Source organism: Harpegnathos saltator, unplaced genomic scaffold (genome assembly GCF_003227715.2).
Source record: "Harpegnathos saltator strain DR-91 unplaced genomic scaffold, Hsal_v8.6 scaffold573, whole genome shotgun sequence".
NCBI classification, from domain to species: domain Eukaryota; kingdom Metazoa; phylum Arthropoda; class Insecta; order Hymenoptera; family Formicidae; genus Harpegnathos; species Harpegnathos saltator.
The window spans coordinates 382007-408301 of NW_020230397.1; the positions used below are offsets into that span (position 1 = coordinate 382007).

At 40.2% G+C, this 26295-nt stretch overlaps 3 protein-coding genes across 8 annotated transcripts; 2 read left to right on the top strand and 1 right to left on the bottom strand.

Moving 5' to 3' along the window:
• Positions 1-745: 745 nt before the first annotated feature.
• On the top strand, positions 746-3405 carry LOC105184445 (histone H3.3). Of its 2 annotated transcripts, none has more exons than XM_011143254.3 (3): positions 746-935; positions 1409-1538; positions 1939-3405. In XM_011143254.3, exons 2-3 carry the CDS (start codon positions 1411-1413, stop codon positions 2219-2221), a joined length of 411 nt encoding a protein of 136 aa, XP_011141556.1. In that variant the 5' UTR covers positions 746-935; positions 1409-1410; the 3' UTR covers positions 2222-3405. The 2 variants fall into 2 exon arrangements, with proteins under 2 accessions (XP_011141556.1, XP_011141557.1); XM_011143255.3 differs by having other exon boundaries at positions 760-935; positions 1391-1538.
• A 4321-nt stretch (positions 3406-7726) lies between these two features.
• Positions 7727-10475, top strand: LOC105184446 (histone H3.3). The gene is made up of 3 exons (XM_011143256.3): positions 7727-7911; positions 8657-8792; positions 9349-10475. Exons 2-3 carry the CDS (start codon positions 8665-8667, stop codon positions 9629-9631), a joined length of 411 nt encoding a protein of 136 aa, XP_011141558.1. The 5' UTR covers positions 7727-7911; positions 8657-8664; the 3' UTR covers positions 9632-10475.
• Positions 10476-14187: 3712 nt separating this feature from the next.
• Positions 14188-25689, bottom strand: nudE (Nuclear distribution protein nudE). 5 transcript variants are annotated; one of them, XM_025303773.1, is made up of 8 exons: positions 25092-25689; positions 24516-24723; positions 24000-24290; positions 21152-21288; positions 20899-21078; positions 20403-20524; positions 17707-17777; positions 14188-14991 (listed from the first exon to the last, which is right to left on the bottom strand). In XM_025303773.1, exons 2-8 carry the CDS (start codon positions 24599-24601, stop codon positions 14934-14936), a joined length of 945 nt encoding a protein of 314 aa, XP_025159558.1. In that variant the 5' UTR covers positions 24602-24723; positions 25092-25689; the 3' UTR covers positions 14188-14933. The 5 variants fall into 5 exon arrangements, with proteins under 5 accessions (XP_025159558.1, XP_011141560.1, XP_011141559.1 ...); XM_011143258.3 differs by lacking the exon at positions 14188-14991 and adding an exon at positions 18188-18398; XM_011143257.3 differs by lacking the exons at positions 14188-14991; positions 25092-25689 and adding exons at positions 18188-18398; positions 24903-25075.
• Between the last annotated feature and the right edge of the window lie 606 nt (positions 25690-26295).

A 26295-nucleotide genomic window follows, 5' to 3' on the forward strand; every position in this document is an offset into this window, starting at 1 on the left:
CGGAAATGTCTCAATCAGAACGCAGTATTTTCATCCAAGCAAGTAACCCAGCACGAAAACAAGACCGTGTGCCACTGGCTTAACGCTCGACATGATGCGTTCAATGAACTCTCCGATCTATATGGGGTACGATCCACTAGACGCTGCAAATATTTTGAAGCGCCCAAAGAAAAGCCGTGATTGGTCCGTAGAGTACTTCGTAGCGTTTGCAGCGTGTTAGGCCAGGTCTACAATAGGTGTAGTAAGCTTTAAGCCTTAAGAAGTTGGCTAACCTTATTCGATTATTCTTGTAAAAGTCGACTAGGATTAGTTAATTTCTTAAGGCTTAAAGCTTACTACACCTATTGTAGACCCGGCCTAAGCCCTGGTCTACAATAGGTGATTTAAGCTTTAAGCTATAAGAAATTAACCAATTACAGTTGAATGTGAGGAAAATAATCGACTGCCGTTGGTTAATTTCTTATAGTTTAAAGCTTAAATTATCTATTGTAGACCAGGGCTAATGGATCGTGTCCTTGGTGCATTCTCTCAAATTTCATCGAGACCCAAACGTGAGAGCCAATCAGATACGAGAAGCTATCGAGCGCTCACTCAACGGTGCGACACCGAATGCACCGCGATGCAGTATATCGACACGCGTCGAATATCGGAACAATACATCTACATAAAACGCGGATAAACAAACCAATGCGACAGACACCATTCGCAGAGTGCTGGCTAATTGCGACGGACTTTACAAAAGCAGCGACCAATCGTACGGCTCGAGGCGGACGCCATCGCGAGGAAAGAGGCACGTATCCCTCTGTCCTTTCCGTAAACAGTGAAGCAGTCATCGACTTCCTCTCGTTTGGTGTGCACGGTAGTGCCAAGAAGCTGGGTCCTGATCGAAGGAGTTCGAGAAAGGCGTTGCTGAGGAAATAACGTGGAATAATCAGGTACGACGTTCCTCGCCTCTGTCGCGATACGAAACGCGAATATGATCGAAAACGCACGGCTTCGGCGCGTGGTTCGGCCGCGAAGCGAACGCGAAAATCGCCGACACGCTCGCGACGGGATCGTCGTTTTTCCGACCATGTCTTCGTAGCTTCTCAAGCGCCTCGGAAAAGTGCATTCGGCTGGCGCGGCCATTTTGTTTATTGTGTTCACTTTTGGAGGGAAAGCAATGTAGAATATATATATCATGACGATCGTTTCGCGGTGCTTGTGATTAAACGACACGACTTGGGACGCCGTGTCCCGCGGGAAAAACCTGGAAATGCCGTTTCCGCGGCGGTAATCGGCCCCCGCCTACCCTCGGATGTGCTGTCTTATTGTTCCTTCCCCTTGCCCTTCGCCCCTCGTGTACCCCCTAGTGTACTCGCGCGCAGCAGTTGATTCCCGCTGCTTATAGCCCGACGAATATTTGCAGTCATGGCACGTACGAAGCAAACCGCTCGTAAGTCAACCGGTGGAAAGGCACCCAGGAAGCAGCTCGCCACGAAGGCTGCGCGCAAGAGCGCGCCGTCCACTGGAGGCGTTAAGAAACCGCATCGTTACAGGTACACGCGTCAATCACAAAGAGTGCTTTGCGTCTTTGCTATCGCACGACACGAGTGCTTTTATCTCGGGAGTAATGTGAAACGTTCGGGAGGTGATGGCAAAAAGTTATAAAGCGTGACTTTGATTGAATTGTACTTGAGAAAAATTTATATTATTTATAATTACACTTATATTTCCTATAATTATATTAAATTTATATCATCTATAATTATATTAATAGAAAAAGAGATGATGTGCAATTAAAAATTTTTGAATTCGGAAACTCGATAAACTGATATGACCGAAAAGATGATACATTATCTGTTTGTCTGCAAAATTTTTTTACAATTTAAACGTGTTGTTTATGCAAGATATTGTTTTCGGGAATATATGTTTTATACAAGTTTCTTGTGCTTTCAGGCCTGGTACTGTAGCTTTGAGAGAAATCCGAAGATACCAAAAATCCACCGAGTTGCTGATTAGAAAATTACCATTCCAACGTTTGGTTCGTGAAATTGCTCAGGACTTCAAAACTGACCTGCGTTTCCAAAGCGCGGCTATCGGCGCCCTGCAGGAAGCATCGGAAGCATATCTCGTTGGTCTCTTTGAAGATACTAATCTGTGCGCCATCCATGCTAAGCGTGTTACCATCATGCCAAAAGATATCCAGTTAGCGCGACGAATTCGCGGCGAGCGCGCTTAATTCACTCACAATCACACAAGTCTCTTTATTATTTGTTTTATTTTATTATCATTTGGACATTGTATTGTCGAACGAACTAAAATTATTCTTGACCTTCCGTATATATTTACTATATAATTAACACACTGCCAATCACACTATAAAAATATTGAGAGGGGAATAGAGCATGTAACGTCCTCGTCTCCATTTATTAGATTTCATAATTCGACGAAACATAATCACAATTCGTACGACGATAAAAGTATATAAAAAGAAAAATGGGTGAAAAAAATATATATATTATATATGTGATGTATTTGTCTTGAGCAAGGAAAGGAAAAATCACGGCAGAATCAGCAATTAGTTTTGTATACTCGAATGTATAAACAAAGGAGTAAACATACGAGCGATGCTGCAGGTACACATACATTGCACGTACTTTCGTAGAGAGTCGAAAGGATCCGAAAATTAGTGCTTTTATTTTAGGAGTATTGACCGATACCTGCAATCTTGCTTTGCAATAAATACACACATTGTACTCGTACATAATTCTTTACGTACAAACGAAGCATACTTATCGACGTATAAATTTTCGTAAGATGTGTAGAGCGTTAAGGGACTGGATTTCCTCTATATAATGCTAAAAAAAAACGCCGTAGAAGTAGTTTAGTTTCACAGTATAACTACACAACGTTTTTCTTTTCTGATTCACATTTAGTTTGGAACAACTTTCTAGAGTCTCTGCAAACTTTTCCAGGAGTGATGGTATATAATACGATACGATTTCTCATATATCTTCTCGAAGACTCGACATGAAAAAATCTGCTGTGCCGTGGGAAATTACCTTTCTTTTTCCTTTGACGATTAACGTGCGCAATTATTTATTTCCTGAGAGAGAGAGAAAGTGGGAGGGAGGGAGGAGGAGAAGAACAGCAACAATATATTTTTGTTTTATTTTTGAATCAGCAACAATATATTTTTGATGTAATGTGATAAATTTTTGTTGTACTTGAGAGAAATTTATACCTAACAGAGCGCGAGAAAACTCCGCAGCTCTAGTATTTATAGCAGCTTTTTTCATGCCGATATCCTTACATATTAGGTTGTTGCAATTATCTTAATTCTTAAACCAGATTATAGTAGTGTCTATCGAATAACTGTAACCACAGCACAATGAAATACATTTTCTAATTGATGTAACTAAATCCGAGCGACTCGTTCTACTCGACGACCCGTATGACGCTCTCCTCGCGTACGCGTGCCGAGTAACTCGGGCATTTTTCCTCCGACGTCTCAGCGGGGGAGAATCTTCTCGAACGATTTTCACGAGGCAGCTTCTCTCGCTCGGATGCCCGGTGAGTGTCGAGATGAGCTCGCATTTCCTCATACTTGTACGCATTCGCTTATTTATTATTCTTGCGCATTTGTTTCTCATTCTTTATCCTCTTCTGGCTCGAGCCAGAGAAAGACAGAGAGAAAGAAAGAGAGAGAGAACGGAGAGAGCATATCGCACACGAGACTCGGAGCGGCCGTGCATGTGCAATCAGCCGCGCCAATGCGTCGCTGCGCAACACACTCGCACGGCGCTATCGATTCGCCGTGTCTAGCGCGAGAGCGATTGTACGCGGCGCTCTATATGCACGTTACATGGCACACATTGGTCGTCGCGTCTCGCAAAGATGTAGCGCAGTGCACGCGCGAGAGAGAGAGAGAGAGAGAGAGAGAGATAGATAGATAGAGATAGGTAGGTGAGCGGGAGGGAGAGAGAGAGAGAGAGTACAACACGCGCGCGTGTGCGCCTCTATAGAAGGTTGTCTTTTTTGAAGAACTGGTGCAATAAGTTGGAGCGGAACGGATATATAATACTTCCTCTCGCTCTAACTTACTGCACTAGTGTGCGCCAGTTCAGCGGTTCTTCGAACAAGAACAGATCCAGAGAACCTAACACACGCGCACGAGCGTCTGGCAAAGTTAGCGCAAGTGCGTGAGAGAGAGAGAGAGAGAGAGAGAGAGAGAGAGAGAGAGAGAGGGAGGGAGGGAGGGAGAGGGGAGGTGTGGAGGGAAGAGTGTATGACACTCGCGCGTGCCTCTACAGGGTGTTTGAAAGAGAGGACTTTAGGGACAGATAGTGCCCACAAAAGTCTTGATGAGAAATCGAAAAATTAATATTGTCAGAGTTATAAACAATTATTTATTTTAATCAGAGCAAGCGACTCGTTCGCTTCTTATATTCTTGCTTTTGTATGTTCTGGACGTAACCTGTCCATGCCGTTTATCGCTGAAGAGAGAGAGAGTACCATGCTTTAAAGGACCCCCTGAAAAGTCTTTCGTTTTTACTTGGAATGTAGACAGACAAATATCAATTTTCTTTCCATGCACGCTTCGCCAAGCAATTGTTAGTCACATATCTTCGTGAATAATGAACAGTTGCGGAGAACTATCACAAAGTTTTCACAATATGACGTAAGAATGACGTCGTATTACTCTAATCAAGAAATGGCGGAAATGCGTTTTATATATGGCCGTGCATAAGAAACAAGTAAGTCATGCGCTTTAATCGAAATAGATAATTGTTCATAACTTCGACAATATTAATTTTTCGACCCGTGTTTACTAGAATTTTTTTTCTTCCATTTTATGAGTACTATCTATCCTTGAGCCCTGAACCTTTTTTTCAAACACCCTATATATGATCACATGTGATTTTTTCACAGAAATATATTCTATAATATATAAATACAATATATTACTGTAAATGTGTGTTGCATCATACAGGGTGTATAAAAAATACCGAGAGGTCGAAATATCTCAAAAACTAAGCATTTTAGAAAAAAATGTTTCAAACACGAGTTGTATAGTTTCATAGGGGGACATAAAACAACTATATCATTTTGTTTACAGATGTCGCCACTTTTGAGATATTCATTGATTATTACTTTTCCTGAATGGGAATTTTTTACTATATTATCTTTATTTACTAATTAATTTTAATAACTTTTGTCTGAAATATTTCTGTATTTGTCTAACATTTTCTGAAATATTTAAGGAAAACTTGATAACTTCTTCAATATGTAACTTACGATATCTCGCTAACTATTTGTCGGAAAAAAAGTGGAACTAGAGATTTTTGCTCTATTTGATCTCAAGAAAATATTGTTACAATAGCGCCCTGACTTTTATTAATTTGACGATTTTGAAATTTCCAAAGATCGATAAGTTAACAAAAAGTCTAATACCATTTTTTCTTTCGATAAATAGTTAGCGAGAAATCGTAAGTTAAATGTTGAAAAAGTTATCAAGTTTTCGCTAAATATCTAAAAAAATATTAGGCAAATATGTTATGTAATAAAAATGTTTCAGACAAAAGTCGTTAAAATTAATTGGTAGAAAAAGATGATGTAACAAAAAATTGGGATTTCCATTTACATTTCCAAAGTAATGATTAGTCAATATCTCGAAAGTGGCGCCATCTAAACAAAATGATATAGTTGTTTTATGTCCCCCTTGAAACTATCCTTTGTCTGAAACATTTTTTTCTAAAATGCTTACTTTTCGAGATACTTCGTCGTCCCAATATTTTTTATACACCCTGCTGTATAATTGAATACTAAACATGCGCAAATTACGTATTTGTGATTGCAAATTAAATGAATTTTTACGAATCTGTTGTTTCGGATTTCATGCTGCATGTCCAGTCATAAAAGCAACGCACTTTTGACATCAGCGTATCACGTTCTAGCCAAGAAATGGCAGAAATGCATTCCACATATAGGAACCGTGCACCGCAAGCAAGTGTGTGTGCACTCGCTTTAATTAGGATAAATAGTTGTTCTAATAACTCTGACAATATCAATTTTTTGACCCATGTTTATCCGGACCTTTTACCCTTATCTTATCAATACTCTCTGCCCTTAAGTCCCAAACCCTCTTTTTTGAACACCTTATATAGAGAATACTAAACACACATCACACAAGCGTCTCGCAAGGATGTAGCGCAAGTGCGTGAGGGAGGGGCGGGGGAGAGAGAGAGAGAGAGAGTAAGTGAGAGAGGGGGGAGGCGTATGACACTCACGCGCACGCCTCTATAGGGGGAGCAAACGCACACATGGACGCACGCGGGGCATCGATCTGTCACGAAATCGCAGATCGATATCCCTGGCGCTATAGAGCGAAACAGTCGGGCGTTATTATCGCCGCGCGATAGCCTTTCTCTCGGCATAAACAGTAGCGTCGCGTCGTGACGCGTCAGTGTAATTCCTATGTCGCGGTCTCTCTCTCTCTCTCTTTCTCCCTATCTCTTTATCTCTCTCGCTTCCGTGGATGCGAGAGAGATACGTGCTGGGCCCGGACGGACCAGGTGCATACACGGTGCGCGCGCGACGACCAAGTCGTAAATATCCCCTCGTAGCGTAGACGACGGCTCGCTCCATCGCGGTTCTCGAGAGGCGCGCTCGCGAGAACGACGCGACGATCGCGCGCTGTCGGGAAGATGCCCCACATCCCGGGACGACGACTCTTCCTCGCGATTCCGCTTCCGTCCGACCGGGGATCGCAGGCGCGACGCGCGCCTTCAGTGAGCGCGCCGCCGCGATTACAGCGAATTGTTCGGTTCGAGACAAAGGCAGCGCGCGGCCATATCTTTTTCGCGCTCACGTGCGCGCGCGCGAGGGGCGAGAGAAAGAGAGAGAGAGAGAGGATCCTCTGATGCGGCGAATGAAATCCCCGATTAGACGAGCGTGTTCGACATTCGACATGTGGAATGTGAATAGCGAGCTATTTGCTTTATTAGCGTCCCCCCTCCTTCCCCCCACCTTTCTCCTCACTCGCTCGCTATTGTCCGATACGCGGACGTCGCGGATGCGTGCATATAGAAGCGCAACGTAGTTGCGCGACGACGACGACGACGACGACGGAAGAGCGAGGAAGAAAAAGAGAGAGAGAGAGAGAGAGAGAGTGTGAGAGCGAGAGCGAGAGCGTTCGTTTCCGGACGAAATACAGGCTACGTTTCGATATTCACTGACAGCATTGAAAATCTATAGTATACGTGACACAAACTATGTATTTTCAGTACTGGCAGTGAATTTCGGAACGCTTAACGTATACATACGTCGCAGCGCGCGCGCGCGCGCGCTAGCGAGCGAGCGATTTGCCGAGCGAGGCTCATCGGAATCTCCCGCGGCGTCGATCGATCCATCGGTACTCGCCATCCCCCGATGATAATTCTCGGCGGCGACAGCGGCGGCCGATTATCCGCGTTCCGCGCTGATCCGAGTAGAAGCGAGCTGAAGTCACGGCGGCGGGGGCGAAGGGACGCTCAGCGGGGCGCGGGCGGAGAGGGGGGGGCACGCGTTCGAGAGAGCGTATCGTAGTACGATTTAGTGCGATTGACAGGGCACTCTCGTCGCACTCGATGCACCGGCGACCAATGCGGCACGCCGGCCGGCCGACGGCCTGTCGCCCGATTGGCCGGCGGCAGCGACGGCTCTACGTGCTCTCGTGCGATTTAATTTCCGGGCGAGGGGGTAGGGACGCGAGCGAGCGAGCGAGCGAGCAAGAGCAAGTGAGCGAGGGAGAAAGAGAGAGAGAGAGAGAGAGAGAGTCGTGACTCGCTCGGGAGAGCGTAGCGTCCACTGCCATCGGAGTGCGCGAGGAAACGGATAGTGGTGTAGCCTAGCTCTCTCGTGTGCGCTCGTCTACGATTGTCGTCCGAGGTGAGTAGGGAATCGCGAGCTGCGGAATCGCGCGTGGCGGACGCTGCGGTCGTGCGGAATCGCGCTGGCGAGTCGGAGAGGTCGAGGCACGACGAGGAGTCACCGAGACGTCTTCACGCGTCCGTTCGCGCAGGCCGTTCTCGCGAGTCGCCACCATTTTGCGATTGGCCGTCTCGCGCTGAGAACGCGACGCGACGCCCCGGACGCGATCCGCTTTTCCGCGCGGCGCACCCTCAACGGCGACGGGACCGCGCCGAGGGTGCCTCCTGCGAGCTTCCACGAACGCCGATCTTTCGCCTGACAGCGCGCGTTTTTTCGCCCTCTCTTTCTCTCTCTCTCTCGTCGACGCGGAGGCTACGCGAGTTCGTGCATTGCGCAACGCACAGCGTTCCTCGGCGCGCGACTCCTCCGCGCGAACAGCAACGGATCGCTCTCCCACCTCGCGGCTCGCGAGCCCCCACCACTGCAGCCGCCGTCGCCGCCCCCCCCCTACCACTGTCGTGCTGTTGTGTTGCTTTCCCACTATTTCGCCGACAGCTTTTCTCCGGTTCGCTCTGGTCCGCGGGAGAAGAGAAATAGAGTTGCATTTGTGTTATTGTTATTGATATTGTTATATTTAGAGTTGCGACCGCCGGTTGAGACGTTTCGACGAGTGACGAGTGAAGCTGATATCGCGGGAACCTGCGCGCGCGCGCACGCACGTTTGGCTGAATGTTTAATTGAATTGAATGTTGTCGTTTTTCAGATTAAGTCATGGCTCGTACTAAGCAGACAGCCCGTAAGTCCACGGGAGGAAAAGCTCCCCGTAAGCAGCTCGCGACGAAAGCAGCTCGCAAGAGCGCGCCGTCCACTGGTGGAGTCAAGAAGCCCCATCGTTACAGGTACGCGAGGAATGTTTGGTTACACGTTTGACAGACGCAAAGCAATGCCGGGCAAGTGCGCAAGCTTTTATGGGCTCCTCAGAGCACGTCATGGCTAGTTCAGTTTTGTAACGACATAACGTACTAGCCGTAAAGCACAGGTAGTTGCAGCAACTGTCTGTATGGGGAAGATGATAGAAAACAATGGTGGGAGGTTACTTGGTAGAATAAGGGTGAACTGATTTTGATAAAATTACTTACTGCTCTCCCACCGCAAGATTTGTGTAAGCTCTTGCACAATAAGATAAGCCACGGATGTAATAAACATGAAGAGACATTGGCCAGTACTCATAGTTGGATCTTATATTTAAGAGCGTCTTAAGTTTATCTTCAGATGCTATACAAATTATTTCATTGGCTATAGAGTATCTGAAGGTGAACTTAAGACAGTCTTAAATATAAAACCTGACTATGAATATCGGCCATTGTGTCTACGTCTCGGTTCCATAATACAATTTGATACTCAATATTATCTTGGTGATAGTCTTCTCACTCAGTTTTTGTTTTGTTGAAACAGGCCTGGTACGGTGGCTCTCCGAGAAATCAGAAGATACCAGAAGTCGACAGAGTTGCTGATCAGAAAGTTGCCCTTCCAACGGCTGGTGCGTGAGATCGCGCAGGATTTCAAGACCGACCTGCGCTTCCAGAGCGCCGCCATAGGCGCCCTGCAGGAAGCGTCCGAGGCGTACCTCGTCGGTCTCTTCGAGGACACCAACCTGTGCGCGATCCACGCCAAGCGTGTCACGATCATGCCCAAGGATATTCAGCTGGCCCGGCGAATCCGCGGCGAGCGTGCTTAAGAGATGCTATCTAACTCTCATACATACCGGTTACGATTATTATTATTATTAATTATTATTATTATTACTATTAATTATTGCCGTTGGCAATTGTCATGGATGAAGCACTTTCATTCCAAGCTCTACATATGTTTTTATCCATATAGAATTATACGAAATATGTAACGTGTATCGGCCGTTCCGTGTCGAATGGTACAACATGGATTAACGCGAGAGAAGCGATTTACTGTCTTGTCGGATCGCTCGTCGAGCGGAATGTATTCGATTCATCATTTTCGTTTCTTCTCTTCTTGTAACTCTCGAGTGTTTGATGTCGTTTCAGAATTGACTTTTTCGTTTTCATTAACCACTATCGTTCTGAATTCACCGTTTAATGTCATTCATTCGTAGTCGTAGGAAGATCAACGCCGACATGTTTCATAATTGTCTCCCGTGCGCGCGCACGTGCGCATTGTCAGGGGTTCGAAGGGGGTTCGTCCTTCGTGACGAAGTGCCGCGGGATGCGTCGTTAATTTGTCGAGACAAAGCATATGCGGCGACTCTCTCGCGAAGAAAAGCGGCGTTTCTTTTGTTTCACTATCTTCACTAGCCCCTTCCTTCCGCGCCCCTTGTCGTATCGTCATTAATATTAAGCATTAACGATTGTCCATTATTAGTACTCGTGGAAAAAGTGTGCATTAGAATAAGACTCTCATATAGTGACCCGATGTAGCGTGCTTAACGTACTATTTTCGATTGTACTCGAGTCCCAGGTATGTCGTTTTGGTCACATAAACATTGTGTAAAAATTTATGTAAAGATGATAAACGTTTCGTAAATAAATCTTCTAAATTCGCACAACTCACCTTTCATCATTTCTTCTTTTTTTTTCCATCCGGAAGTCCGTCCAGCAGTTCCTTCAGCTGCAACGGTCAAGTGTGATAAAGAGAGAGATACGCCATGTTTTTTTTTAAATTAATCAGATTTTATTGAATGTGAGCTCTTGACGTTTCTTATAATGATACAACATGATTACATCCAAAAAGATTTAATTTCAGAACAAGCGGAATCATCTAAATTTTAAAGGATTTTATTCTTATATGTGGCCTCAAGACTCTCAAGAGGATTCCTCTAAAATTAAGAGGAAAAAATTATAAGCATTATTCTTAAAGATAGAGAGATTATATGTTACATGTATAATGCAAATCTTGTTGATTTTAATATAAATTTCCTCTTATATATACAAATTATTTAATCTTTTTTTAAGAGGATTATTTATTCTTACTGTACTTTATTCTTACCGATTATACTAGTTAATTTGAAAAAATTGTTATAATGTATAGCGAAAAGTAATCTATATCTATATCTATATATATTACTATATATATATATATATATCCAATTCTATAATAAATAGGCACGAACGAAATAAAATTATCATAACAAATAAATTTCCAATCAGTTTTGTTATGGACTCCATAGCTACAAAAATGTTCATCATAACCATAATAATGTTCAAAATAAAAAAATTGTATGAAACATAATTAAAAGATAGAATATATTATTCAACTTCTTGCAATAAATTATAAATTATATTTGACCAAATATATGGATAAATTATCTTCGTTATATGTCACAGCACACACATACCTTTTTTAAAAAGCATTCCAAATATTCTGACTCATGAGTATATCGTAATTTTTGGTTCATGTCTGGAGGTAGAGCAAAGACTAACTAGAAGAAGCCGACATTTAAATCAACATATTCCTCTTCATATAAGAGGAAAATTAATTGATATAAGAGGAAATCTTGAAATAAAAGGAAAATAATTAGAATAATATTTAATAAATTTTAGATGAATGGTTTAATCGCAATCATCGAAAGAGGAACCTGTTCCTATAAAAGGCTTCGCTTAAAATATGAGACTATGAAAAAATCATTTTAAATTTTTATTTTTTTTTATTTTATTATAACATTTTACAGTTTAAGAATGGTATCTTTTTTGCACATGTGGTTTAAGAGAAATAAACTTGTAAACAATGTCAGTGCAACATTACGTTCTTCTCTCGCTAGTTTAGATTTCGATGCCTCTAATTATACAGTGCGTGCAGTTATTGAAATTACAATCCAATTGCAGCAGCGCCGAGAGTGATCGCACCGCCTCAATTAGTCAATTTTACTCGTACGAAACATTAAAAAAAAGAAAAGAGAAAATAAAAAGACTATGTATGTATAAATGTTTGTGAAGCGCTAAAAGTACACATTTTTACAAAATATACGAAGTAGTTGTTGGACAACAATAAATACAATTACCAATTACACTAAATTTACCCGTCAAAAATCAGAGTTCATGAATTATTTATTTCGTTTGCGTAATTATATTTACAAATGTCACAATCCCATCTCTAAAAAAATAATTTGATACTCGAGTCCCAGATATGTCGTTTTGGTCACATAAACATTGTGTAAAAATGTATGTAAAGATGGTAAACGTTTCGTAAATAAGTTTTCTAAATTCGCACAACTCACCTTTCGTCGTTTCTTCTTTTTCTTCTTTCATCCGGAAGTTGTCCAGCAACCTTCAGCTGCGACGGTCGAGTGTGATAAAGAGAAGAGATACGCCATGTTTTTTTTTAAATTAATCAGATTTTATTGAATGAGCTTTCGACGTTTCTTATAATGATACAACGTGATTATAACTTCCATTTATAACAATTTTGCCGTTTAACAATGGTATCTTTTTTGCACATGTAGTTTAAGAGAAATAAACTTGTAAACAATGTAAGTCGGCGCGACATTACGCTCTCTCGCTAGTTCGGATTTCGATGCCTCTAATTACACAGTGCGTGTAGTTATTGGAATTACAATCCAATTGCAGCAGCGCCGAGAGTGATCGCATCGCCTCAATTAGTAAATTTTACTCGTACGAAACATTAAAAAAAAGAAAAGAGAAAATAAAAAGACTATGTATGTATAAACATGTTTGTGAAGCGCTAAAAGTACATATTTTTACAAAGGTATACACACTAGTTATCGGACGATAATAAATACCATTACAAATTACACTAAATCTACCCGTTAAAAATCAGAGTTCATAAATTATTTATTTCGTTTGCGTAATTATACCTATAAATGTCACAAATATTCCATCTCTAAATAAATAATTTGATACTCCGTTACCGCAATTGTTCATGCGTGATACACATGGGGAGAGCTCGAGGCAATAACGTAGCAAAAGCCGCATGTCACGACAAATGATCGAGCAAATTACTAAAGGCAAATTACAAGGAAGTTGCAAGCAAAAGTCGTTATTCCGTTTCGCAGAGCGTTCTTGCTTATTCCCTAGTTGGCGACTTAACACTACTGAGGCCGTGATTGATTCGACAAAAACCGAGGTATGAACCAAACTTGTCATGCGATCTAACGAGTTATCGCCTCCAACTCATCACCAGCACGCGAATATTTACAAAATTCTACCCAAACGCTTTCCAGACAGTTGTCGTAGAGCGGCATGAGGGGGGGGGAGGGGGAACTATAAAAAGGTGCGATATATAATCGATGCAGCGTTAGAGTGCAGAGGAGAAAAATATCTACTTTGCTCACGCCTATATGTACACACACACACACACATATATATATACACATACATTTATGTATATATGTATGCGTGTACAGGGTGTCCCATTTTAAATAAGCCAGGGAAAAATGTGAAAGATACCAAGAAACGTTTCAGACAAGAGTTGTATGATTTCAAAGGGGACATGAAACGACTATATCATTTTGTTTACAGATGGCGCCACTTTCGAGATATTCACTGATCATTATTTTTTTCAATGAAAATTCAAATTTTTTTACCATACCACCTTTTTCCACTAATTAATTTCAACAACTTTTGTCTGAGACATTTTTTCATTTGCCTAATATCTTTTGAGATATTCAACTTGATAACTTTTTCAATATTTAGCTTATGATATCTCGCTGTTTGTTGAAAGAAAAAGTACTAAAGACATTATTATTCTATTTGTTCTGAAGAATATAATGTTACAATAGTCCCTTGACTTTCATTAACTTGATGACCTTTGGAAATTTCAAAATCATCAAGTTAACAAAAATCAGGGCGCTACTGTAACAATATATTTTCAAGGCTAAATAGAATAAAAAAGTCTAGTACCACTTTTTCCTCCGACAAATAGTTAGCGAGTATCGTAAGTTAAATATTGAGAAAGCTATCAAGTTTTCCTTAAAAGATATTAGGCGAATAAAAAAAAATGTTTCGGATAAAAGTTGTTCAAATTAATTGCTAGAAAAAGATGATGTGATAAAAAATTTGGATTCCCATCTAAGAAAAGTAATGATTAGTGAATATTTCGAAAATGACATTTGCAAACAAAATAATATAGTTGTTTTATCTCTCTCTTCCTACCTTACCTCTTTGAAACCATACAACTTTTGTCTGAAACATTTCTTGGTATTTTTCATATTTTTCGGGATTTTTGCCTGGCTCATTTAAAATGAGACACCCTGTATATACATATATATGCGCATATACATATATAACCGTGTATGTGTGTGTGTGTGTATTTATACATATACATACATACGGTGTGTATATATATATATATATGTACATATGTATACATAAATAATGAGTACTTTGTTACTTTTTATCTGTTATTTACATGAAAATTAATTAATTGTCAATTTTTTTTTCTCTTAACGGTTATACATTTTTGCGTGACGATGATACAGGTTTATCCGTAGTAATGTGAATGCAGATAGGCATTCGTCCCGCGAGTGGTACAATTTCAACGGGGAGCGGTTTACAATTCCGCCGAGCTCAAATCTCAGAAACAATGCCGGGGAAACGATGTTCGTGTTTGATCGCGGTGGAACGTCGGAGGAAGAGAGACGTGTCATTGACGGGGCGTGAGAAAAACCGATTTGGCGAGTCGAAAACTTGACTCACTGAGAAATTGTAACCACAGTTCCGATCTCGGTATAATTAAATCTTTGTAATTAATTTCTAGCGGCGAGGGCTTACACATGTAGACTTCTATATAATAAAATACGCTCTCTTATTCGCATTACAACGGAAGATAAAGGCGAACGCAAATGACGGTATTATATTGCCAAAAATTACAGCCAAGAAAGAAGATTACATGCCTAGCATGATCGGCGCTTTCTTTGTCCTGTGTAAATTCCATCGGACTAACTTAAATCGAGAAATCACCATCGGACGAACTAATCCAACTAATGGTTACATCGATATCATACAACGTGATGTGCGCGAACATACGATCGCTGCGTTACATTACCTCCTCGTTTATAATCGAATGTGGTTGTTGTTTCCTGAGGCTGGGCTTCTGACTTGTCGCCTAGCCCTAATTGAACAGACGCAATAATCCTTTGTTATCGCTTATTCAGTTGGTTGCAAGAGGATCAATGGGCCGGCAGAAAGACGAACCCGACTTATCTCTAACATTAGTGAACATTCAGCAACACCAATCATACGTGAATTCGTTAAAGACGCATCGTTCATGTAAGCTTCTCGAGAACGGCGTTTCTTTATTATCGTTATGTGTATGAGATGACAATGTGCGATACTACAGGGTATCCCATTTTAAATAAGCCAGGCAAAAATTTTAAAAAATATCAAAGATACTAAGACAAAAGTTGTATGGTTTCAAGGGGGATATAAAACAAAATTATATCATTTTGTTTACAGATGGCACCGCTTTTGAGATATTTACTGATCATTACTTTTCTTAAACGGGAACCCCAATTTTTATGTCTTTGTTTACCAATTAATCTGAACAATTTTTTATTTGCCTAATATTTTTTGAGATATTTAAAACTTGGTAACCTTTTTTTACTAATATTTATTTTACGCTATTATCTCGCTAACTATTTATCCAAAGAAAAAATAAACTTTTTTATTCTGTTTAGTCTCAAGAATATATTGTTACAACAGCGCTAAAAAAAAGACCAAATAGAGTAAAAGAAGTCTGGTATTACTTTTTCTTCTGACAAATAGATAACGAGAGACCGTAAGCTAAATATTGAAAAGGTTACCGAGTTGAATTAAGTCTCAAAAAACAATAGACAAATAAAAAAATGTTTCAAACAAAAGTTGTCCAAATTAATTGGTAGAAAAAGATGACATAATAAAAAACATCGGGGTTTCCGTTTAAGAAAAATAATAATCAGTGAATATCTCGAAAGTGGCGCCGCTATCTGGAAACAAAATGATACAATTGTTTTATGTTCATAACCATCACAACTTTTGTCTAAAACGTTTCTCGGTATCTTTCCATATTTTTCCAGATTTTTGCCTGGCTCATTTAAAATGAGACACCCTGTACATGTCTATTTGTACATCAGATTGTGCGTATGAGGACGTGTGATGATGAGAAAAGTCACTTCATGCAAAGAACATCTACGAGATGGCATATGAGCTTTGCGCTTTGTTATGATACTAATGATCTCTTTTGCATTCTCTCTTCTCCTCATAGATTGAGCCACGAATAATTTCTCGCTCCAACTAACATACGGCAGCGGGTCGAACGTCCTTTACAATCTATACTCTTAACTACATAACTTGGAAGCTATCTAGATATCACATAACATCGTATAGTACTCTTATCGTTGAATTGGAAGCAGCTCTTCGATGCAATTGCACATTGCCGTGATGCTCGATTGCTTCTGTACATTATTTACACACGTGCGCTTATCGATAATTTAAATGTAACTTATCAATATTGTTTCGTCACAAATGCAAAATGCCTCTTGTACCCGAGCGAATCGTTACACACGCGCGGAATTCAGGTGTGTAGTTCTCATAGTACGCCGGTGATTAGTGGCTCAACCCATTACTTGCGAAACAGTTTTGAGTCATGTGCATGAAAAAACGTTGATAACGATTAGTCATTGTGGAACACTATTTTTGCAACACAAATCCGGATTCGAGAGACCTCATGCTACTCATGCACAAATGTACGCAAAAATTTTTTAAAGTTGCTTCACGTCTAAATTTGTACGAGTGCAGAATACGTGCTCGAGAAAATGTGCCTGCATCAAGAAGACTCAAGAAAGTAATTCTTTTCCAACAAGAGATCGCATATTTGTCTTGGGACATACTCGAGCATGTTTAGGGAATGTTAAAAAAAGTACTGAAGGAGATGAAGAAACTAAATTGGCGCATTGTCTGTCTTCCGTGCAGATTTACGCAACTAATCCATCATTATTCTACACCTAATTCGGAAACGATCTAAAATGCACACAAATACACGAGCTACATATCTATGAAACGACAATTACTCCTGATGGTATCACTGAGCAAATAAGAACAAGTACGACGTAACTGATAAATTTCAATGTGCAACTTTTATTAAGATAAATCAAAAGCGCTGTTGCCTTCTGTTCTAACAAGTTAGCTCAATTGTAAGGAAACGATTTACTTCCACTGAACGTTTGTGAGTGTCTGAAGATCAGTGTTACATAACATTGTGTAAAATGAAAAGCCTTAAATGTAAACAAACATGAGGTTTCTGCTGGCAGTAATGGCGACAAGCATCATTAATGGAAACATAACCGAGACATGTATTACACTAGCAATAAGTACAATTAAAGGTCTGCTCCTTCTTGAAGGACTTTTCAACTAATGCGATAGGTTGGAGTGAAACAGATACCCTTTCTCTCATTCCAACTTATCGCACACTAATGCTGCTTCAAAAGTTCTTCGAAGAAGAGAGAACAGACCTCGAGTATCTCATATATCATCCACCATCTTGTACAGTTTTGTCCGGGATTTCTCCACCAGGAAACACGTTTTTACAATTGATTGCGAGTAACTGCTTGAAGAAGAGGGGAAAAAAAAAAGAAAAAAAAAAAGAAGAAGAAAAGGGAAAAATAAAGTTGCGCGCCGCAAGATACAGAGATACATGACATTTAATTCTGGCGCACACGCACATACATACACGCACGCGCACATATATATGTGTATATATGTATCGTCTATATTGTGTGCGCTTGTAAGCATACACAATGCATGATGGAACGGACACAACATCACGTTTAAAGTATGATTGCTGTATTACCTGTAGAGATCACGGACCGCTTGATCTTCTCGAAAAGCATTTCGACATGTGTTCAGCTTATTTTCCAGCGCCTGCAAGAGGAAGAACAGTCGTGATTAAAAATATGTCTATTACAGCACCTTGGAAAGGAAAGAGCCAACGCGCTTTTTGGTCCTCGTAGTCACGGGCATGTTTGAATTTGGAAGCATCAGCAATTTCTGAAGATGTGAGGACTGAAAGACGTGCGAGGAAACATGCGTTGGTCCTGCTCCTTTTAAGGTGCAGAATTATATTGCGCGCGAAGTGATCCAATGACGAGCAGAACGCTGTGCTGGAGGCTGTTAGAGCGTTCGGTTGATGCTTCGATAGCAAAGCGCAAGATTGTGTCCAATTGTTGCCAATAGATAGATATGCGGATGGAACAAAATTTCGGCGTGATGAGTGCGCAGGTGACTAAAAGCGGATGCGTGCGCTGCGAGAACTGAGAGAACCAAATAAAGACCTGCTTCCTAGGGGGTTGTGCAAAATAATTTAACGGCGAGAGGTCATGACGAAGATCGGCACGTGGTCGGCCTAGGTTGCTGCCTTATACACTGAACAGATGTGTGTGTCTGGACCGTCGGTAAATCGTTAGACGGCGTGGCATTCGATTTTTGTCCGCTCGGACAAGCGCATTTTATTCTTCTACAGCCTACGCAGACCCATCTGTCAAGCTACCAAAACATCAACCGCATGATACTAACTACCAACGTCAGAATAAAAATCGCTTGTACAGGGTAGGCCATTTTATTCAATACACGTGAACGTCCTGAAAAAGACAAGTTTTTCAAAAAAACGTTTCAAACGAAAGTCTCATGGCTTTGAGGGGGAAAGATAATGATATTGTCAATTTAATTGCAGATGGCGCCATTTTTAGAGATTTCATCGTGGTGGAGGACATCTTTATAAATAAAAGTCGATTTTCTTCTCGAAATAAAAGTTGCTGAGTGGAACGAGTTCAACGGTTTTCTGTTTCTTGAAATTGGATCATTCTTCAATGAATTACAGCGTTCCAAAGTTTATCATTTAAGTAGAAAGCTTTCACCTCCATATAGTGTAGGTATGAGTTTTGTGACTCCAAACCACCTTCGTAAAATAATGCATAAAGGGTAATACCTCTCCGATTTCTTTCATCTTGAAATATCTCACAAAGAATGAAATTCTGAGTAATTTTCCTTAATACAATTATATGAGGGTCACTTATAGTTCTCGAGATATATGACTTTAAGGTTATAAAATTGTATGTTGAATGCAATTATTTGTAGAAATTTATCGCACTACAAATGTGAAATAATCTTGTCCTAAATATTTACGATTTACACTAGCACAAATCTTTCACTTTACTAAATTGATGAGTCTACTGTATAGCTAAAAATGGAAATTTTACACAGATTGGAAAAGACTTCTGCAAAGTTAGCTAAAGTAATTGTAGGAGTCTTTGCTAATTTTCGTAAAATTTTCATTTTTAATATAGGTAGAATTAAGTTAGGTTTTTTTGCAAATAATTTCTATCACTCCTATAATGGATACAGGGTATCCAATTTTAATCTATTACCCCTCGTAACTTTGCAGGAAGCGGTCGTAGAGAAAAATGTTTCAGACAAAAGTTGTAAAATTAATTGGTAGAAAAAGATGATATAACAAAAAATTGGGATTTTCATTCAAGTAAAATAATTAGTGATTATCTCGAAACTGGCGCCATCTGTAAACAAAATGATATAGTTGTTTTATGTAAATCATATAACTTTTGTCTGAAACATTTTTCTCTACGACTGCTCCCTGTAAAGTTACGAGGGGTGATAGATTAAAATTGGACACCCTGTATATTCAATTTCAACAAAATTGATGAGTAATCATTTATACATATTTACCTTTTAAAACTTCAAAGTCATATATATTGAATACTATAAGTGATGAAAACATATAATTGTATTACGAAAAGTTACTCAGAACTTTTTGATTCTTTATAACATATTCCAAGATGAAAAAATCGGAGGTGTTATCTTTTATGTATATTTATCCCGCCCTCTACTCCCTTTCTGTGTGTGCGTATGCTATCAAACAAAATCAACTCAGATAACGGATAAGAACAACAACGAAAAACGTTGTACTCGTTCCATTGTCAGCTACAATTTTTATTTTGAAAAAATCGACTTCCATTAAAAAAAATGGCCGCCATAATGAAATCTCTAAAGTGGCGCCATCTACGATAAAATTAATAATATCTTTCTCCCTCGGAGCCACCAAACTTTTGTCTGAAACATTTTTTTTTTAAAAACTTGTCCCTTCCGAGACATTCGCGTATATTAAATAAAATGGTCTACCCTGTATAAAGTAATTCTAGATATTTGCAGTGTTGTCGTATATTGTACGACACGCGTAGAGTTACATTCTTCAGCTTATTTAATATAGTGCCCCTAAATGAACAGGTTCATGGGCGATGTTTGGCCGCAAATACAGTCAAAGATGTCGTACAGAGAAACAACTCGAACAGGGGAATTTACGTCGATGCACGTAGTGCGTCTGATAGCTCGGTGCTATCAGACGCACGTACATGTATCAGCAGCTATGTAACTTTCCGCTGTGTACGAAAATAGGGGGAGACACACAAGCCATGCCTGAAGCTTACAAGATTACGGGTGTGTAACGGAAGAGAATGGTTTCGCTGCTATGCTTACCCCTACTTTCCGCATTAGGTCACCGATCATGTTCATTGCCAGTATTCTGGTGCAGGGTGGCAATGGTTGGCTCATATTGTTATTGTTGTTTCCGATTACACCCCCTACCATCCCGTGTCCAACTAGGATAAAAGAAGAATCGGTGTGATGCATCAATAATATCACTCGTGAGTGGATAAGATTACTCGATAAATGATGTAAATTCAATAACTGTATTGTCAGACTCAGTTTTAATATTGCGTGAAAAATTGCTCAAAGCGACGAGGTGAAAAGAAACTGTTAGCGAAATGATTTCACGATAATATTGCAAGCAATTCCTCGCTTCCTTTTCGTCTTGATGCATCCCAATTGGGTCTTAAACAACCCAATCGTCTGTGTGCGTGGCGGTCTTTCTTTCAACCACTTTGAACAATTTTCACCCCGTCCGCAATTTGTTGGCCGTTTTTCTCGAATCCGAAATAAAAGAATGCGCTTCGCTTCAGGGAAAGTATCTTACTTTTCAGCGGCGAAGTTGTATTACTCGGAGGTATGGTTTGCGGGGCTATTTGGCCAGCAGGTGAATTCGACTCCAATTCGGCCTGCAGCTTATTGCTGTCGACGATGCTGCGAACTCTGTCAGAAGGCTTGTTATTATCCGCATGATGCCTCTCGTGCACTTGTATCTCCTGTTTTAGATCTGAAACATTGCGAGGTAATGGCTATCGTACTCACGAGATACACGTTGTGCGTCGAGTAAGAGTCTCACCAACCTCTGACTTCGTCCATTAGTCTTTGCACTATAACTTTCAGGCCTTCCTTCTCGTCGAGTTCCGACTCAAGCAAGGCATTTTTTTCTATAGCTAAATTAAACTTAGCTTCTATTTCCTCTTCTGTGACTCTATTTATTCTGCAATACATACATACATACATAATGCATGTGCACGCAAATTATGGCAGCCAATATAAGTCTTTACAGTCCTGCGGGAACTATGCGATCAAATCGTTTTAGTTTCATGCTTTATAACTCCCAAGGGTCTTTAAATCTACGTTAATATTGACCCCCACATTCGTCTCTTCCGCAGAAAAAACAGAGGGCCTTAAAAACTTCAAACGAGTATCCATATGAAATCAATTATTTCCACGTTAAAAAACAAACTACTTTTTGTATGAAATTTTTCTTCTTCAAAGAATTTGAATTTTCGACTTGTTCAAGAATTTGTTGGATCAAACACTCGTCGTAGGTTCTTATTAATTCGTTTAACATATTTTGTTGTGTTTAAAAATAAATTCATGAATATGAGGTCTGATACAAAATTTAGTTTACAGCTAGCGTTTATGATAATAACGTTTTCGAAACCTGTTTTGATGAAGACATGAATATATATTGTTAATTTTGAATGAGGGTAAAAAAAATGATCGATGTGCATCACTAACGACTTCCGGACGTTGACATTAAAAAATCGCCTTTTTTAATTTAGGAAATCGAGTATGGTGAATCGCGTGAGAAAATTTGTCAAAAAGTAAATTCAATAAAAGACAATAATACTGTGAACTAACAAAACTTTAGATATTAGTTCTTAGTCATTCTTCGATTTAACGAGTTTTTTGAAATATCAAATATATAATTGCATCATGTAATATTTTATCAATGGATGTATGTTGCCACAGGAAATAATTAATTTTTGTCTAAAATTCGCTTCCTTGACGAAGCTATATTTACAAACACTGGGCAAGTAAATGGTTACATTATATTTTTTATTACTGACTATTGGAAGATCCATATTGGATATGATTTATATCTTTCCACTAGTGTCGACAGTCATTGAACATTTATTGTTGAATCATTGCTGGTTTTGTGATTGAATTGTATTGTTTTTAAGGAATTGTCTATAAAAAAGCATATTGCAACTAATTATTAGGGTAATTCTCAATAAATTAAAAAATGAATTGCATCCTGATGTACAATGCTGGTGAAAGATGCGTTGTACAAGAGAGATGTGAACAAGACAAAGTTCTACTGTATTATATAACAATAAAACTTATATTATTAAATGAAAAATGTGAAAATAAATGGACATGTAAAAACAAAGTAACATATGAGCATTTAATAAATTGAATTATACGTTATCTTGCGTTTTACTTTTATCTTCGAATAAATCTGACTTGTAATCAAATTATTCGCCAGCTCAAATGTTAAATGTTTGCAATTTTCAAAATGATCTGAAGAGAAAAATGCTCCACAAAAAATTTGTTTTCTAACGTAGATTATAGACAAAATTAATCTTATATAGATACTCGTTTGAAATTTTGAAGTTTCTCCTGTTTTACTCCCAAGAGAGGACAAATGGAGACCAGACTTAACATAAATTTAAAGACCTTTAGGACCTGCAAAGTATAAAACTAAAACGGTTAAAATTGATTGCATAATCCTCGGGATATTAAGCTATAAAAATTTACAGAGGCCATCTTATATTTATATATACAGGGTGTCCGGATTTTTTGGAAAGGAAAAATTGTGAAGACTAATCAGATCAAATTGAGAAGAAAAGTCACGTACCATTTTGCAAAAGTTACAATACTAATTAAGATATTAATGGTTGAAAATTATCACATCTTTTAATTGATAACTTGAAAATTTACGTACTTATTTACAAAAAAACTTTTTTCTTCAGAATGACCTAATTTACAATTATATGATGCTTATTGAGCCTAGCAACAGATTCAAGGTTCAAAGTTCAATATACTCATATCTATCGTTAGACATAATAGCTGTCATATAATTGTTAGGTCATTCTGAACAAAAGTCCTTTACCATTTTGCAAATAAGCAATTTTACGTAAATTTTCAAGTTATCGATTAAAAGAGTTTCTTGGTCATTTCCAATCATTAATAATTATTGTGATTTTACAAAAATGGTACATAACTTTTCTTCTCAATTTGATCTGATTGATCTTCACAATTTTTCATTTCCAAAAGATTCCGGGCATTCTGTATACACAATAAAATAAAACATATGTGTACGTGTATCACCGCTTATATTATTTATTGCATTAAAAAAGTGCCATAATGAAAGCTTTACCAACAAAGCACTTTTTTTTGCTAAGTTTGCATCGTACTGATTATACAGAAGCTTTTACACAGTGAAAGCAGAAAACAATAGAGAAGCAACATTGTTCAATATGTAACAAAAATAAAAAAAGTTTTGAAATTGACATATTGAGCTGTTAATTAAGGTATTTGCCTAATATAAAGTTCTGTAGTTTGTATGTATCAAACGCCTGTTAGTTCCACTAAATAAAATTTTGAAGAACATTACTGTACATTTACAACTGAATTTACAAGTTTAGAAATATACGAGATGTTTGCGGCAAGATTTTTGTGTGTGCACGGTTATGTTCTCCATTAAAATATGGTAAAATAGAACAGCATGTATTTATGTAGGATATATATGTGTACGATACAGAAAGAGTAGCATGATTGTATTAGTGCTTATCTGAGATGGCTTTGATGATCGTCTGCATTATCAATATTTTTGGAATTTAACACCCACTTAGATATCCATTCCTTAACTATTGATTGCCAACAATTATCAATTTGAAAATCAGAGATATTAAATACCTGTGTGCTCTTTCCAAGTCGTCATTTTTTTGTTCAAGTTCTCTAATGTACTTTAGTAAATGTTCGTGTTGTAACTGTAGATCTTGCGCCTTCCCTTGAAACATAGCGCAATCTGTAGACTGCTGATCCAATCGTGTCCTCAACTGCTCAATCTCTGTAGCTAGTCTCGTGTTTCTCTGTCTCAGTTCTCTGTTTGTCTTTTCCGCTTGCTCCAACGAAGTCTCCAGTTCTTTCTCCAACATCTGTGAATTTTCCTGGAACTCTTCTAGCTCGTGCTCCACATCATCTTTCCTACAGCAACAGCACGAGGGAGATTACAGTTTTCTTGTCCTCAATATATAACAGTCTGTTCTTCTTCGAGCAACTTCTTCAACTGGTGCACATTGGTGTGGCGAGTTGTCAGACAGTGAAAGAAAGCATGTCTCACTCCAACTTACCACAGGAAGCCATTCGAAGGAGAACAAACCTTAGATACTGCTTGTGTTTCACACAAGCGCAGTTTGACACACGACTAACCTCTGATGCAACTGGTGAGCCAGATCCATCCAATACTGAATCTCGTCATCCTTCGACAGAAATTCCGGCGGATCTACGTCCATCATTGCACTCGTGGACTGTTACAGAAATATATGCAATCTTGCTAATTTTCGATCTTCCTTCCAAAGGGGTGAGTTACGAAAAAAAAGTCCCAATCCCCGTCTCTCACGTGTTGCGCACTGCAGTCCTGCAAAAGACAAACGTGACGGAGTCTGGCGAGGTAGCAAGGTACAAGTCGGGGCGTACACAAAAAGGCACAGACGCTTCGTCGTGGGTGATCCGAGGTATTTCCAACACTATGACGTATCTCGCGGCATAGAACGTTACTCTCGAGCACGTGAGGGACATTCATATCTCACTGTATACCTCATCCGTAATGAGAGCGTCGCAAGCGGACAGAAGGGAATCTCGTCGTCGCAGGTACGAAGCGCGCTTGCCGTGAACGTGCTTCCGACACGACCCGGACAGATGTCGACCTTGAGGCGAGCGTCGCTTGCTGCCGAGGCGAACGTAGTCTCTCTCTCTGTCGCGCGCGCGTAATGCAAATGTCATTACCGTCTTATTATGAGTCACACTGGCTGGCGAGGCGACGAGGAGGCGAGTGCGGCAAGTGCGCAACAAATCGCCGTGGCTGGCGGCGGTGGGTGTAGATGCAGGTAGGCTTCCGCGAGATGAGCAGGATCGCAGAGTCCCCGACAGAGCACTCGCGGCGGGCAGGATTTTGTCGTCGCTGCCAGGAATCACAGCCGATCATGCGAATCGGCGGCCACTCGCGGATTTTCACGGCTGTGTCGATCGTGCAAAATGGTGGCTGAAGGCGGCGAGTTCGGAAGAGGGAGCGAGGCTACACGACGACATACCACGACTGCGAGCACCTCGCGAGAGCAGCAGCTGGAAGGCGCACGGACGAGACGTGCGCACGAGACGACTTGACGGCGACGCGGCGATAAGCGTCGCGTCGTTGAGCGTTTCCGAAAATCTGCGCGGCCCGTCGCGCGAAATTGCGACTTGCGACTTACGACGCGCAGCAGAGCGGCTTTTGTTTCACTCACGCAGTCGGCCGCGGACTTTCCGGCGAGTGTTGTTCTCGCGGGAGGAGGAACGTGACGTCGGGAGTGAAAATATGAGCGGGCTGTTGAGGAACGTCGAAGCATTCAAGTTAGTTTCGTTAAAAACGTCTGTCCGTCAGTGACGTGATTCAACAGGTTCGATCGAGGAGATATCTATCATCTTGAGGTGGATACGAGCGCAAGATTGGAGCCGCTATTCGGTCGTGCTGTTGGAAGATGAAGGATCCGTCTACCTGCCGTTGAGTTGTATTCTCTCAGAGGAGAACGGGTCTGTCCTTCATGTTGAAATGCATACATGGAATAAACGCTGCATTTGCAGCTAAAAGTTGGCGGTTTGAGGGTTTACAGGAGCCAAGAGAGTCGAATCAAGATTCGACTCTGGCGGCCTCGTGCAGCGGGAATGCAAACTACAGCTCCCTACATGGCGGTGGTTCTCAACCTTTTGCGTTTCACGTATCCCCTGGAAATGTGTATGTAAGGGTCGGTTGTTCCAACTTGGTAAGTTAACTGGTAGTTAAATTATATATTTGTCTTTGTCTTTCCTTCAACTTGGACAAAGACAGACATATGATTTAATTGTCAGTTAACTTACCAAGGAATTGGAACAACCTGCTCTAACTGGTGCACCTTTTGTGTAGATAGATTAAAATACTATAGTTGTGGTGGTATAATAATACTACAATACAATA